At 38.1% G+C, this 17,328-nt stretch overlaps 2 protein-coding genes across 2 annotated transcripts; both read left to right on the top strand.

The window, feature by feature from the left end:
- The first annotated feature begins 4,423 nt into the window (after positions 1-4,423).
- LOC115021803 (interferon-inducible GTPase 5-like) lies at positions 4,424-6,200 on the top strand. Its single transcript, XM_029452477.1, has 2 exons — positions 4,424-4,493; positions 4,808-6,200. The coding sequence occupies exon 2, from the start codon at positions 4,810-4,812 to the stop codon at positions 5,935-5,937; it is 1,128 nt and encodes a 375-aa protein (XP_029308337.1). The 5' UTR covers positions 4,424-4,493; positions 4,808-4,809; the 3' UTR covers positions 5,938-6,200.
- A 153-nt stretch (positions 6,201-6,353) lies between these two features.
- Positions 6,354-16,561, top strand: LOC115020995 (B-cell receptor CD22-like). The gene is given in 19 exon segments (XM_029451108.1): positions 6,354-6,393; positions 7,049-7,102; positions 7,217-7,291; positions 7,395-7,796; positions 8,161-8,205; positions 8,208-8,417; positions 8,955-9,209; positions 9,362-9,619; positions 9,739-10,047; positions 10,879-11,157; positions 11,630-11,899; positions 12,116-12,379; positions 12,565-12,643; positions 12,733-12,784; positions 12,907-13,049; positions 13,253-13,310; positions 15,894-15,988; positions 16,074-16,139; positions 16,471-16,561. Coding segments are annotated over 17 exon segments (2,925 nt in total). The 5' UTR covers positions 6,354-6,393; positions 7,049-7,102; positions 7,217-7,242.
- Positions 16,562-17,328: the final 767 nt, after the last annotated feature.

Raw genomic sequence — 17,328 nt, 5'->3', positions numbered from 1 at the left:
GTACACTTTTTAATTTATTTTTACTTTACTGTGATTGTTTTTGACATCCGTGCATTGCTTTCTTTCTTTCTTTCTTTTTTACATCTTGTTGTTTTTACAAAACAATTGCGATTGCATGTGTGTGTCCCACTGGCCAGCAAATGGCCGCCACACTGAAGTGGAAGCGTAACGACCAGGATTCAATCCCTCAAGCATAGATGTGAATTCCTTATAAGAGAACCTTAAACAATTAATATAAACAAAATTGTCGCCTGGGAAATAGGAAGAACAAAGTAAAAAAATGAATATTAAATAAAATAAATGTTATGATAATGTAAAGTGTGGGCTGAAACATTCTAAACAAAACTATGTTCCTTTTTTAAAGAGTCCTTAATTTCAATAATCCTTATTAATTTGTATTCGTTAACATTTGTTCCTGTTTAATTCATTTTCTCCGCAGAAAGAAACGGAAGAACTCTGAATATTTGGCTCTGCAGATGGAGACTACTCCAGTAGTACCACTGGTATTTATTTTAACACAGCTGGCTATTATATACTAGTTAAATGTTTATTCAATATTTACTGAAATATTAGTCTTGTGACTAATTTTCTTTTGTTCTGCCTTTTTGTTTTTCTTTCATTTAACTTCCTCTTGCAGTAAACTCTGTCAGAGTTCTGTTATTGTGGCACTGTAATGCAGTAGAAGTATACACTCATTTGAGAAGACTGCACTGCACTGTAACTAAAATATAGCAGGCACGATCATTTTAAAGGCTTACAAACAATATATACTCAAGTCTTTTTCGAGCTGAATTTCAAACCTTTATGGCAGATGTCTGGCTTGTATCAGCTGGCAAATGATTAAATATGTCTTGATTCTACCTGACAGATCGATGCTGATCAAGCAGTGAAAAATGAGACCGATGAGGAGGCTCAGGCCGCTTGGCCATCGGCCCCTGACGTGGAACCAAGAGAGGTGGAATACTCTGACATTGACTTCTCCTTGAGGAAAGGGAATAGTCTCACAGCGGCAGAAGATGCACGAGAGTCCACAGACACAGAGTATGCTGAAATTAAAAAGAAAGAAACAAAGGAGGGAGGAGACGATGGAGGAGACGATGGAGGAGACGATGGAGGAGACGATGGTGAAATGATGGAGGGCAATGTAGAGGAGGAGGAGGAGGTGATGGTATGGAAAGATGAAGAGACAAAAATGTGTATATCTGCAGAAGAGCAGGGAGGCGAGGATGTGGCAGTGTACTCCAATGTGAAGGAAATAATGGGTGAGATTTGAGAACTGTTTAGCTTTGAGTCATTTAACGATAACATTCCTTTTATTTTGGGTTTGCCAAGAGGTCAGCTTCTGAATGCTACTGACTCAGGGTTACAATTATTGGTTTACCGTGTGTGTGTGTGTTTGTGTGTGTGTGTGTGTGTGTGTGTGTGTGTGTGTGTGTGTGTGTGTGTGTGTGTGATTTTACTTTTAGAGACAAAAAAAAGCATGCATGCACAATAAAAAAACTAGCTTCATGTAGCAGTTGAGCTTTCCATTACTTTTGGACATTACATTATTATTTGAGAAATGTATGCAGCTGAATAAACTGAAATCTATTGTTTCATTACTATGAAGACGTTGATGTAGGGCTTATTATTATTATTATTATTATTATTATACTGAATATCATTCTTCAAATGTTAGTGTGTTCTCTTTTTGTCTATGATTTCATTGAGCGGTTCTAAATACGTTTATAAGTGCACTTTTTGTGTGTTAAATGCCACTATACTATGTGTAGCTGTGGTTCAGGAGTTTGAGCAACTGGGTCGTCCAGTAATTGTTTTTTTGCTTTGGGTATATATGCTGTTCTTTTTATATGAATGTTTCCAAATATTGTTGCCTCTCTGAGGTGGTATGTCTGTACCCCCAGTGCCGCTTTGTTTGCAGCTCTGGTGATCAGCTTTGCGCACAAATAAAAGATCAATCCTGTAACAGAAAGAGTGTTATTTAAATTGCATTCTGTCACTGGACACACCACTGTGGTGAGGAACATGTGTGTGTGTGAAGACCTTTGATGTAAAAATAAATAAAATTTAAACAAATACTCTCCAGATCGGTACCTGTTTCTATGTAACAAGTAATAGATTACTTCCTATTTGAACATGTCGCAGTACTAAGAGGGAGCCAGGAGTTTCTTGCACAGAAAACACTGTTTGTAGGATTAAGTATAAACTATGAGGTTTCAGTGACAACACACTGACAGATGTTCAGCTCATTAGCTGAAGATGGTCTAGTAGCACAATGTGAAAACAGGAAGTTACCAGAGGCACTGAAAATGCGGTGATGTCATATCAGGACATATATTAATCCTCAGTGACTTTGCTTATAACAGCACCTACAGAAGTTGAACAGTATACAAATACAGAAGTGCAAATAAGAGTTTGAAAATAAAACGTAGGAACATATTTTGCAGGTTTTTGATGCATTTATCAGTTTTAACATGAACATTACTCAACTGGCACTGCATATATGACCCAGTGATATTGACTATTCACTGTCACACACGTCACAGTTTGCAGAGTAGGTATTATGCATTATAACAAGGGAAATAATGATATTGGACCAACAAATATTCACAGTTCAAACTCACGGGCAAATAACAACTGCACAAAGAAAAGACACACTTGGTTGGTTGTTTCTCAGGATGACTAGAACTTTTCACATTCATAAACTTCCTCTTTAAATGTGTTATATCAGTTCACGATCATTAAAAGTGGTACAAAAACCATTGCATGGAATTGTGGTAGTCTGATGAGTGAAGCAATAATACTTTGAATTAGATGTGCTTTGCACAAAGAGGGAAGAGGTGCGGTTCAGAGCACGAGTCCCACAGCTGAGATCACGGTGGAGATGAGAGAGCAGACAACATACTGTATAGACGAGCACATTGCGTTTGCATTTATCTCTAAATGTATTGAAGTGAATGAATAAATTGTTATTTCACATTATTGTCCTCCACCCTGGACATTGTAGAGACCATTGAATGTCAATATGTATTTTTTGGAAGCTGCTGACGGCATTTTCAGTAATAGAAATGAAACATTTTGCACTGATAATAAATGGACCGTTTTACATTTTTTCTTGTCACGCTCCAAAATTGCAGACACAGTACAGTCACAGGTATAAAGTAGCGTGTTAATGCTTTAATAACCTGCCTGACAACCTCAGGGAGACACTGCACCAGCAGTTTGTTACAGTTGAGAAAATCTGAAACAATATGATTGAGTGAATGTTTAAAGCATATATTTGAGCAGGTAAAACTGTAGTTTACTTCCTTAGCTCCTTCCATTAGCATCACAGAGGATCTGTGCACCTTTGACTTACATTTTGAATTCAACTTCACTTACTTTATACTTAACTCACATATCGTGAATGCTTAAGACTGTCTTCTGCTGTCACAGAGACAGAGAGTCATTGTGTGAGAGGATGTGAGCCTAAAATAGCATCTGAAACACCAACCATGCTTTGCATACTGAGTTCCTCTTCAAAGAGAAGGAAGAAAGACTCTGCAGCTTGGCTCCTAAGAATACAGTACACAGGCCGACTGTAAAGCCTTCAACCCTGTGAATATTACTCCGTTCCCCTTTATAGGTAAATCCTTTATAAGGCCTATGTAGTGAAAATCATATAACAATAGCTTTCATAGTAAATGAAAAGAGAAACTTTCTCTTTTCCCCGTGCTTACACAGTCTATTTCTCAGGTTTTTCAAAAATACACTTCCTGCTTTCATACAGTGCGGATGCTTCCCTGCTAGTTCTTGCCTCAAATCTGTCTATAAAATGTAAGAAATTAAAAATACTTGTTTAAGGCTTTGAGTTTCATTTATTCATATACTTATTTGGGCATTTTTGCTTTTATTTTTCGACTGTTGACATTGTTGAGACACGTGAAACGAGAAATAAGGTTTGACATGTAACAAAGGTCCCCAGCTGGAGCTAACCCGGGGACATTGCAGTGATGTGGTATGCACCATAACAATTTAGCAACCAGGGCGCTCCATACGTACGTCATCTTCAACATAGTGAGGATAAAATGAATTTGTAGTGTTAATAAATATGTACTTTTAAGATGCTTCATGGTCATTCTGATGAGTTTTGACCATCCTCTCTTGTCTTGCACTGTAATAATAATAAATACGTTTCCTATTTTTTAAATGAAAACTAAAGCAAATGTAACAAATGATGCTTTATTTATAAAGTGTGTTTGTATGTTTATGTATCTGCTTCTTCTTGTAGGCCTTGAAGAAAATAGACACATACACACAGTGTGCATGAATGTGCTCAAAGGGATTTTGGATTAAAGCTAATCTAACAGGATTACAATGTTCACTAGCTAGACGGACGTCTTTAAATAGACCAACCTGACACTGTTGGTGCTTCAGAGCTGCAGAACAATCAAGATTTGACAACTGAGAACGAATATTTCAACCACAGTTCTGCTTCTCCTCCAGATCTGAAGGTGAGTGTGTGCAGTTGTTGTGATGAACTGAAATGTTGCCTTGTTAAAAAGTCTATATTTGATTGTTTAAAAAACGTGAACAGCAATGCATTTCATGATTTTTACATGGACCTTAGATTGTGATATTGTTTTAGGTTTCCTGTGACACCAGAAATATAAATTCTTTCAGGTTTCTTCTCGGATTATGTTACAAAGTTACTATTGAAAAGCTTTTATGTATTTGTATTGAAGTCCTCATGTCAAGTCTGTATGTCAGATATATACTTCATATGAATATGATGCTATATCTATATTAAATCTTCATCTTTTCACAGATATGGCCGATGTTTTCAGAAGCCTGAACCTCCTTGAGACCCTCAAAGAGTCCATAGAGCACAATAAATTTTCCGACGTCAAGGATGCATTGGAAGATCTCCTGATCAGCAGGATCAACTTGGCTGTGATAGGAGACCGTGGGGAGGAAAAAGCCACTTTCATAAACTCCCTCCTTGGTCTCAGTTCTGGGGACGATGGAGCAGCTCCGTCTCCATCCCCTGTGGCCCCAGAGGAGGTGGCAGGCTACCCTAACCCTAAACACCCTGACTTTCGCCTATGGGATCTACCACCTGTCCCTTCCACCTCTCCGTTTGAACCCGAGGGATACATGGAAAGAGTTAAGTTCCCCCGCTACAATGCCGTCTTCATGACATACACGCAGACGCCCCAGCCCAACAGTGTGGAGGTGTTTCTTGAGGCCCGGTCTCTGCAGCGACAAACAGTGTACTTTATTCTCTTAGCATCAGAAGAAAGCCCAGAAGAAAAGAGGAAAGCAAGTGTGGAAGTACTGAGATCACAGGGGGTGACGCTGCCTAAAGTCTACGTGGTGAGACCCTCCATGCTGGAGAAGTTTGACTTCCCTGGCCTGTTGGAGGACATGGGGAGAGACCTTCCAGAGATCCGAGCCCACGCACTTCTCTTGGCTCTCCCGACGCTTACCTCCACCCTGATCACTCAGAAGAAGGAGGCATTTAAAGCACTAGTTTGGGCAGCTGCCTCGCTATCTGGTGGGGTGTCGGCTATTCCTGTTCCCTTTGTGGCCTCCATGGTGGACTCAAGTGTAGCAGTGCGGATTCTAACCAAAGCACAATTATCTCTCTGCCTGGACGATGAATCGATTGAGCGACTGGCCCGACAGCGAGGCATTGAACCCGCAAGACTCAAAGGGCTGCGGACTTGTGTGCTGTCAGTGGAGGTCACTAAAGGTGAAGTGAAAAAGCGACTGGCGGCGGCAGAAAAGGACGTGAGCATGGTTTCTTCAACGCTGGTGGATATGGCCATGCCCAGACACGCCCGTTCAGTCAGCCGCTCTTTTGCTGCAATGCTGCAAGCCTTAAATGGCGCCATCGATGAAATGGCGGCTGATGCCGAGAAGATAGCGGCAGCTGCTCTTGGGGAGGGGAAGTGAAGTCAAATGTTTGTGTAAGGTTTCCTGTTTATGTGCGGTTTACATTAGGAACACTATTGTACAGAATTTAATGAATCTTTTCACACGTTTTCACATTTCTTTGATGAACCAGAAGTTATGAAGGACACCGTAAATACAGTTTGAGCATCATTTCAAAGTCAAATACTATAAGCTTCTCAGTGCGTGTTAAGAAGACGTCACCCACCCTAAACAGAACTTTTTATCTTTAACAAAAGTATTAAATAGAGGAAGTGAGAGGAAGTTTCGTGCATACTGTAGCGGGCTAGTTGTAGGGGAAACCTAAAAATATATAAAAATATTGTGTTCTCTGGGCTTGCATGATTGGGCATGCAAATTTTACAAGATTTGAGGGTCAACTGTGAAAACTTCCCTTTTTAAATCTTATTCTGACTTTAGGAGGGATGATGTGAGCTACAGATAAGTGGATCCTCTGCGGTAAGAACAAGCTTGTTTGTGTGTCTTTCAATATTACATATTTCCTCTATTTGACTGCCTTGTTTACCTGAAAAGGTCATCTCTGTCTGTAAAGGTTTATCTCAAGTGGTACAATGTCTGTCTAGGCAAATATGATGTTTTGATCTTTCCAGAGGTTTATTTTCTAAGTGAATGGGAAATTAATTAAATTAGACTTTCGCCAACAAAAAGTCATCTTTCCACAAGTATACATTGGCAATTGGAAATGAAGTATATACTGTATAAAAACACTAATAACTTAATATTACGTTTAAAGTTTGGGGGATAAATGACCATATCTGTAAAATAAATGCACTGGACTGTTTGCACTTTATATATACTGTGTGGTGTATGATGGGTCTACTTTGAATGTGTTTGAATGTGATGTTAACAAACAGTTGATGTCAAATAAAGACAATGTTCCTCCAAGTCATATTTTAGCTTTTAAAGGAAAAAGAAACTGAACCTTTATGAACCTGTTTAGACACTTTTCTATCAAGACACTCACAACTACACTGGGGTTTACAACCAAACATGTAGCCTCAATATTTTTGTCTTACAATTTGTTTTTACTGAACATAATGACAAATTATGTTAGTTGTAATAAAATATATCTTATAATTTTACAATGCTGAAGAATTCCCAACAATCTCGAAAAGAGGAAGAAATGCAGAACACTCAAACAACTCAGGAAATGAACAAAAAGAGGAAGAAGATGTTGATTTGGATTGAAATAAATAGCTAAAAAAAAACCTACCCAGTATCAAGGCTAGTAAAATAAATACACTTTTGTTTTGTTTTTCAGATATCAAGCTTTAGTGCCGTGTGAAAATGAATTTTCAGATAGTCGTGTGGTTGATATTTCTGGCGATAATAAAAGGTAGGATTTATTTTACTCAAATATGAGAACAATGTTTGCTTTTCACAACATTAAAGTCACTTCCATGACTTCCTGACTCACACTTGTGCTTTTATCACCACAGATTTTTCTGGTGCCCAAAGGTTCACACTAGGAGCCGGTCAGCTGACAGCTAAAGAGGAGTCCTGCGTTAAAATCAAATGCACAGTCGATGAAAGAGTTGACGTTGTCGGTGCAAACTGGTTTTGGATAAAGAATGCACTCTGGAATGATACGATTTTGACCGGCACTTACATTTACAGTACGGATAACGCAGTGTATCCTGTCAGTCCAGATTTAGCAGGAAGAGTGAAATATATCGGCTCTCCAACTTCAGATTGGAGAATTTATTCTTCAACCAGACAAGAGTGCAGTATATTAATCTGCAACCTGAACAAAAGTGACAGTGGAGACTATTATTTTAGATATATAGGAAAAAAAGAAAAGGAGAAATGGATAACTAAATCACAGAGACTCACAGTTACAGGTAATAGTGAATACTAAAAGATATTTTCATAAAATGACTTGTGCAGAGATGGAGATGGGATTAGTGGAATTAAGATTTAATAATATAATGAATATAAGAAAAACATTTTATTTATTTATTTTTTATATTTTGAGAAACAAATTGTATGAGTTTAAATTAGTTTTATATATATATATATATATATATATATATATATATATATATATATATATATATATATATATATATATATATATGCAGAAAAAGTGTTAATTCCATTACAAATATGTATTTGTAATTAATTGATTATAAATGACTAACACTAGCATTTATGTTTCTATACCTTTACATTTCTGCTGCTATTGTCTCTTTTTCATATTTTCAGAAAATCCATGCCCGATCACTTTTGAGAAACCACCAGTTGTAAAGAATCTGGCTGGATAACACTCACATGCTCCACTTCAAGTTCATGTCCATCAAAACCACAGATTAGAGGTTTGACACAAAGAGCCTCAACACATCAGAAAAGCACCACGAGCAGTTTCTCAGTCAGCTGGCAGGATGATAAGAAGGAGTTTTCATGTCAAACACAATATAACAAAGACCATTATTTGTTTCGGAATATCAGTTTAACTGTCGAATGTAAGTTCATAAAGTTATTTTATTTCATGTCTGCTATTACAGTGGTCATACTTATATAATATGTGATCCAAATGCAAACCAAATGTAGCACCTGCACCAAAGTCTTGGATCCTCTCAGATTGATTGCAAGTCCTTTTAATGCAGGAACTCATCCTGGGAAGTTATTATTGTTTTATGATCACAGATTGTGAAAGGAGAAATTTAACGTAAATTTGAAATGTAAGGTTTTAGAAAAACATACTTAAGCTAACAATACATGTGCTACAACTTGAGTTGCTACTATTTGAAATGCTTGTGGTTTTAAGATCAGATCAGAATTAACTAGAATAATAACTGTCATGTACTTTTTAGTAGTAATAATAAGATAAGAACATTAAGTACATTTTAAGCAGCAGGTCAAAAAAAACACAACTCTTTAGTGGGACTGAAATACAGTCTGATTCTAATCTTCTGCATATTTGATTTCCGTAGACAATCCATCTATGCTTGCTTAAATTGACTGATTTCTCCTGACTTGTATTGAATTGGTTGATACAGATGCTCCCAAGGACACATTGGCTGAAATAAGCCCCAAAAACATTGTGGAAGGAAACTCTGTGACTCTCACTTGCTCCGCCAAAGGAAATCCTGTCCCCACCTTTAGCTGGTTTAAAAATGACGAGGCTGTGGAAGCAACACAGGGAGTGTTGAATATCGTATCAATTGGAGAGTCCCACAATGGAGACTACTGTTGTAAAGCTACAAACATACTTGAGACAAAGACATCTAACCTAGTCATTATTAATGTCACATGTGAGTACTTCTTAGGTTTTTACTTCACTTCATATATTTTTGATGTGTTTGTGATTCACAGTAGTTTTAACACTTTTGGTTTACGGTACAGTCTTCTTAGTGGATTATTGTTGAGTATCACCCAACATAAACATTGAAATCTTCTGTTTCAGATTTGCCTGAAGTTGAGGTGACGTCTCTTGCTTCTGAAGTTAAACAAGGAGATAAAATGAGTTTGACATGTAAAGTGACGAGAAGTAACCCACAACCTAACATCTGCAGCTGGTTTAAAAATGGGATAGCTATTAATCACTGGACATGCCTGTATGTTGTTGAAAGAATCAATCCTGAATACAGTGGCATCTACACATGCGAAGCCACTAACTCTGTGGGTACTGGAAGATCAAAGTCACTTCAAATTAAGGTTAAATGTAAGTTTCACAGCTTCTTGTGCTGCACGTACATCAGATAGTTTATGATGACAGAGAAAAGGAAATAAATCCACAGACTATCTGTCGAAAGCATACTAAAAGTTATTTCTTCATTCCAGACGGCCCGAGGAAGGCAAACATTTCCATCATTAAAAGTGATACAAAAGGGGATTCATTGGTGGTAGTTGGAAAGACCCTTGTATTCCAATGTACCGCTGATGCCAATCCTGCCCCAACGACATACTCTTGGTACCGATACAAGAACAACAAACCGATTGACTTGTCGCCGTGGAGGTTTAACAGAACTAATACAAACCAACTTGTTTTGGACAGAGTACAAAGAGCAGATGAAGCATGTTACATATGCGATGCAGTCAACATCATTAATAGTGGGCAGGCTAGTGATCCGAAGTGCATACAAGTACTGTGTAAGTATTTGTGTTTTGATGAAATTGTTCTGTGATATTTAAGTTTCTCTCATCTTTTACATCCAGTAGACTGTTGTCCACTAGATGTATCGTCCCTTCTTAATTGTATTTCTTTGTCTTTGTATTCTTTGTCTTTTAAAGGTGAGTAGTAAACTTTCTGAGTTAGATGAAAAGATGGAATCAACTTTCTTAGCTGGAGCCAGCGCTTAGCTTAGCCTAGCCTAGCCTAGCCTAGCCTAGCCTAGCCTAGCCTAGCATAAGACTGGAAACAGCTATAAATTTCACCTAAAACATACAAACTAACACATTGTATCTCATTAGTTTAATCCATACATAAACTGTAGTGGAAAAACATCAATTAGCTGTTTTACAGGGAGAAGTTGCCAGGCAGGTCACTGCTCACTGTCAACAAACTGTCCAGCACAGGACCTATCAGCGTTGAGATTCACCTGACGCCGAATCAGAAATCGAGGAAAATAATATTGTAGCCATCTGTGGGCACCCAGAGCTCTTGTGACTTGATAGAGACAGTCAATACAGCTCCGTGAACTGCTCTTGATGATCCCAGACATGACGCCGTTTTCTGACGTATCTGGGGACTTCCACAGCAGATACAGAGCAGCAAAAGTGGTTATTTCAGCCATGGTTGATGATGGTGATGGTGATGGTGATGATGCGGTATTGATCTTTTCATCTAACTCACAAGTTGGAGAATGTCTTAAGTGTTTAATCTTTCAGGATTTTAGTTGACTGCTGATATAATATCATGCAACATATTAAAAAAAAGGATTAAGTCCTTCTGATAATCCGACAGCTGCTTCCTCTCTACAGATGCTCCCGTCAATCCCATACTCACTATGACAGATGAGGTCATAGAAGGTCAGCTGATCACCATCGCATGCACTGTTGAAAGCTTTCCTGCGTCGAAGCTCACCTTGACTCGCAGATCAACTAATCAGTCTTCAGGATGGTCTTTCATTCCCGTAAATGATGGCAACACTCTCCGACACACATTTAACCCAACTTCATCCCACACAGGCTTTTACACCTGCAGCGCCACGAACAGAGAAGGTTCAACGGAAAGCAAACAAAAGATGTTGGTGGTGAAATGTGAGTGATTCAGCGGTGCACTCTTCTTTTTGCTAAACAAATCATCAAAACAATATTTTATTTAATCTCAATATGAAAAAAACAGCAATTAAGTAGATCTTTATCATCGATCATTGTCATTACGTGTCCAGTCTTTAGTGTAGTGGTTCTTATTGTAATGTAATAATAATAATGTTAGTTTTTATACTTTTATATTTTATACTTCTACTCCACTGAATTTATTTTACATACAGTATAGTTACTTTGAAAATATAGATTTTACATACAAAACATATGAACTTAGAAAATATGACGCAGTATTATAGATAAACTACTGAACAGTTTATGAAAGTTCAAACTAGACATTAGACAATACTGCTTACAAAGTATTGCATCTGTAGTAATGATCCAATTGATGAATACTTTTTATTCAATTATTATTCACAACAGTTTAATATAGTTTCAATTAAAGAAATTTGATCTTACTCCGCAGATCGTCCGAAACACGTGACCGTAGAAGCTGAGCCTGACCTTGAAGTAAATGAAAACAAGTCGTTGACGCTGCGTTGCAGTGCCCAGTCCCACCCACCAGTGACCTCCTTCACCTGGATGAAGATGACTGATGGGAAGAGTGGAATCATCTGGACGAATCAGACCATCCCTCTGAAGTCTGTCGGTGTATTTGACAGTGGACTGTACAGATGTTCAGCCCGTAATGAAATTGGAATTGGAGACTCGCCGCAAGCTGAGGTTAAAGTCAAGTGTGAGTAGACTGATGCACTCAGTCAAGTAATAACTATTACTATCTTCCCATGACTTTCTTTGTTCTTGTGGAATAAATTAAAAGCCAAAAACGTTCAATTCTACACACAGTGGTTTTAAATGATCTTTTAATTTGTGCCGTAACTCCTATATAATCTCCGAACACTAAAATATTGAGTAAACTATTTTGTCCTGTTTCATTAATGTCCCTGCTTAGATGCTCCAAAGCAGACAAACATCACCACAGCAGCAGAGCAGCAGCGGCCTGACGGGAAGCGCTCTGTGACCCTGAGCTGCAGCAGTCACAGCTATCCCCCAGTCACACAATACTCATGGTACAAGTTGAATGCTGAAAAAGGGGATGTAAACGTGTACGGGCGTCAGAACTACACCGTGTATTCAGACCAACCCGGAGTCTACTACTGCATCGCAAAAAATGAAATAAATCAAAGATCATCTGACCGAGTCCATCTGTTTGAACGTGAGTGAAGGCTGCATGTGTACTGGATCATATGGGAGACGTGTTGGACGTGTTTTGTTTTTAAATCAGACTTGCCAGAATACATTTCTTTGCTCTGATGAAATCACAGCAGTTTATACTGTATGTGTGGTACTTGTTCACATATCGGTGTCTATATATTGATGCTATGTCTCTTCTAACCACAGGAGGCTTTACGAAGACCAGGATCATCATCCTTTCTCTTTTTACCCTGCTCATCATTTTCTTAATCGTCTTTGTCTACAGGTAAAGTATGAAAACGATTACATTTCACAGATGATTTTGCATGTTTAATTGACATGTTTTATCACTACCGTGTCCGTTTTTGTTTTCAGACACAAGAGGAAGAAATCAACTCAACAAGGAACTACAAACACATGTTTTCTGGTGATGACTCATTTGCAACCTTCTCTGCTTCATTAGTGAACAGATCTAGACAACAATGACGTGTGTGTGTGTGTGTGTGTGTGTGTGTGTGTGTGTGTGTGTGTGTGTTTTAACCAATTCAGGGTTGGTGGAATGGCGTCAGGACGAGGAATCTGATGAATGAGACCAGCGTGGCGGAGGCTTCCAGGAGCAGAGATGACCTCTGGCCAGACCAGCCGCTCCGTCTAAATGCCCAACGATGCCAGCCTGTCTGTCCAGACAGCCCGTAAGACAGACAGCACACACACACACACACACACAGTCCCCACTCAGACAAGGCACACTCTGTAGGACAGAAAAACTAGATGCTGCTGCTCATGCTGGAATCAAAGCATCCATTTAAAATCCTTCAGACGTGAACTGCACAATGAGAGTCTTCCCTGTCACTCATTATAGTCACTACATGTTTTCATTATTGTTGTTCCACAGGGCTGCATCCAACATTAACAGTGTTTACTCTACTGTGAATCTGCCCTCCGGAAAACAAGTGAGTTTCTGCCTATGCTGTCTTTTGACAATTCTTGTTTTGAAAACAGTGTCATGCAAATCACTCAATGTAGTTCACCTGCAGGTGTGTAAGAGGTCTTAACAAATGAACCAATTTAGCTAATTAAGGCCCTTAAAAAGTCTTAAATGCACTTTCTGAGGTATTACATTTTGTAGTTTTCCATATGTACAGGACTGTCTCAGAAAATTAGAATATTGTGATAAAGTTCTTTATTTTCTGTAATGCAATTAAAAAAACAAAAATGTCATGCATTCTGGATTCATTACAAATCAACTGAAATATTGCAAGCCTTTTATTATTTTAATATGGCTGATTATGGCTTACAGCTTAAGAAAACTCAAATATCCTATCTCTAAATATTAGAATATCATGAAAAAGTATACTAGTAGGGTGTTCAACGAATCACTTGAATCGTCTAATTAACTCGAAACACCTGCAAGGGTTTCCTGAGCCTTGAAAAACACTCAGCTTGGTTCAGTAAACTAAATCACAAGTATGGGGAAGACTGCTGATCTGACTGCTGTCCAAAGGACCATCATTGACACCCTCCATCAGGAGGGTAAGACACAAAAAGAAATTTCTCAAAGAGCAAGCTGTGCACAGAGTGCAGTTTCAAAGCACATCCACAAAAAGTCTGTTGGAAGGGGGAAATGTGGCAGGAAACGCTGCACAACCAAGAGAGATGACCGCAGCCTTAACAGCATTGTGAAGAAGAGTCGCTTCCAGAATTTGGGGGAGCTTCAAAGACAGTGGACTGAAGCTGGAGTCCAGGTATCAAAAGCCACTGTTCACAGACGTGTCCGGGAAATGGGCTACAATAGCCGTATTCCCATGGTCAAGCCACTTCTGAACTCAAGACAACGGAAGAAGCGTCTGACTTGGGCTATGGAAAAGAAGCACTGGACAGTTGCAGAGTGGTCCAAAGTCCTCTTTTCAGACGAAAGCAAGTTTTGTATTTCATTTGGAAGTCAAGGCGCCAGAGTCTGGAGAAAGGCTGGAGAGGAGCAAAATCCAAGTTGCTTGAAATCCAGTGTGAAGTTCCCACAGTCAGCGATGGTTTGGGGAGCCATGTCAGCTGCTGGTGTTGGTCCACTGTGTTTCATCAAGCCCAGAGTAAATGCAGCTGTGTACCAAGAGATTTTAGAGCACTACATGCTTCCGTCTGCTGAAAAGCTCTATGGAGATGAGGAATTCATTTTCCAGCATGATCTGGCACCTGCCCACAGTGCCAAAACCACCAGTAACTGGTGTACTGACCATGGCATTACTGTCCTCGATTGGCCTGCCAATTCCCCTGACCTGAACCCCATAGAGAATATGTGGGGTATTGTGAAGAAGAAGCTGAAAGACACCAGACCCAACAATGCTAATGAGCTAAAGGCCGTTATTGAAGCATCCTGGGCATCCATAACACCTCAGCAATGCCACAGGCTGATTGCCTCCATGCCACGCCGCATTGATGCAGTAATCCGTGCAAAAGGATTCCCAACCAAGTACTGAGTGCATTAATGGACATTTTCAAATGTTTGATTTTGTTTTGCTGTTATAAATCTTTTTTTTTACTTGGTCTGAGGAACTATTCTAATTTTTTGAGATAGGATTTTGAGTTTTCTTAAGCTGTAAGCCATAATCAGCAATATTAAAATAATAAAAGGCTTGCAATATTTCAGTTGATTTGTAATGAATCCAGAATGCATGACATTTTTGTTTTTTTAATTGCATTACAGAAAATAAAGAACTTATCACAATATTCTAATTTTCTGAGACAGTCCTGTATATTTGTCCAAAGAGTTTGTATGCTAAAGTTTGCTTGGGTGTAATCTGCATAAAACATTTATAAATATTTCCATTTAAACATTGTTTGTTAATCACATTGAACTGAGTGAGAGAATAAAACAAAACCTCACTTTGAGGGACTTTTTACGAAACATTACACATTTTATTATGCAATGGTATACAATAAATATATATTTTTTTTTTACATATTATATTGGTATAGTATATTAGTATAATCATACTATATTATGTCATATAATATATATTTATGACTTTTTACAAAACCTTTTTATGGCATAGGCTACTATAAAAAGACGCTTGTTGGACATTTCTTATGGCATACTATACTACGATATAGCTTTTAGGACATTTTTATAACATACTAGGACTTTCTTTGGACATTTATTACTTATTAGGGCATTCTATACAATGACATTTGTTTGGACTTTTTATGTTATAAATTACATATTATGGCATACTATAAAAGTATTCTTTCTGACATATTATGCTATGACATTTATTTACGACATCATATAATTTCAGTTTATCTGCATTGGCCTCAGTTGTTTGTGTACTTCTATTTTAGTCAAGCAGATCAAGCTGCTGCTTTGCCCACTGTGATGTAGCTCTGTCCTCCATATTTTTCAGAACAGTGATCATTCAGTATTCAGTATTGTAGAACGATGAATGACCGCACGACCCACAGCTTGCATTTTTTAGGCATGAATGAACCGATTCAGTTTGCTCGTGTACATTCGCTGATGTCTTCTGTCTGTATCTGCTCAGGGTCCTTCTGCACAGAAGCCAATCAGACAGCAAGGTGGACACACAGAAGATGATTCTCTCAACTATGCGTCTTTACACTTTGAAAATAAGCAAAAGTGAGGATATGTTTTTTTTTAATATAATACGAGAACAAGAAAGGAATTATTACATGTAAACGTATGATGGCATTTGTTTTTCTAGAAACAAACGAGCAAAAGCAGAGAGGATGTGTACTCTAAAGTGTCCAAGCAAACGCCACCTAAAAAGGTCAGAAACTTATAAACCACATGTTATTTTCACGTTTCATGTTCAGTTTATTATGTCATCGCATTGTAAGCATTCATGTCTAAAATCATATTAACGGTGGATATATATTGTACTTAAAAGTAAAAAAAAAAGTTGTATCTAGAAAAGAAACATGTCCTGCATAGTACACCTGTGTACATCCATAATACTGCAACAAAGAAGATGTTTCCTGTTGAGAAATACATTTTCTATAACAAGCTAAATTATTTAAATCATCTTCAAGTCCTCCAAGTGTTACTATGAATTTCGCTGTGCATAAAATACAGATACTGTCACTCTGTTGTCCTCGTAGAATGAAGAAAGGCTGGAGGACTACGGAACTTGGGCACAGCTCGCACAGCCGTACGTCCCAAGCCATCAACATACGACACGGCCAACAGTGAGGATGAATACGAGATCATTATTCACAGGTGATATCAAGGCAAAGAGAGCCGGCAGAGACTCGAGCAGCTCTCGATGAAGAGGAGACGCAGTACTCTCACATCAAAACCTGAGTTAAGATACTCTTATCCCACCTTACATGTACAGCCATTTCAGTAATGTTTTAGCGCTTCGCTGAGTGTGTAGTAACAAGTACCAAAGTTGTGAGCTTAATCCAAACCCATGGAAAATAAAATATAAAAACAACACATTTTGTTAAACTCCTGAATTGTAAAAGATGTAAAATGTACATATTTGTGAAATATATTGACATTTGTGAACAGTACAAGATGACATGGCTGTGCAGCAGAGGCTTGTTTCTGAAATATGCATAACACGCTTTCAATTCTGCTCTTATATAACTGCCAACTTAGGTGCAGGAAGAATGTCTGTCTTTGTTTTTTCAAGCAATATCCAATGTACAAAACAAAATCAATTAAAAACAAAAAGTGTGACAAACTCTTTGTAACTGATTCTTTCACTCTGCACAAAGGTTTTAAAATGTTAAATTATTAAAAGACAAGTTAGCATTGAAATATTAAACATAAACAGTAAAAGTCGTGAGTTTAAAAGGGAACATTTACTGTTATGGTAACTACCTACTATACGTAAAATACATTTTATGTTATGTGATTTTGTTTTTCTATGCGGTGACAAAGGTTGAGCTAAAGCTGAAGCACACACGTGTGAAATGACTCTTTAAATAAGGTTTCCTGCAGTGCAGTTTCTC

This window comes from Cottoperca gobio, chromosome 16 (assembly GCF_900634415.1).
Source record: "Cottoperca gobio chromosome 16, fCotGob3.1, whole genome shotgun sequence".
NCBI lineage: Eukaryota > Metazoa > Chordata > Actinopteri > Perciformes > Bovichtidae > Cottoperca > Cottoperca gobio.
This window is presented reverse-complemented; position numbering and strand designations above follow the sequence as displayed.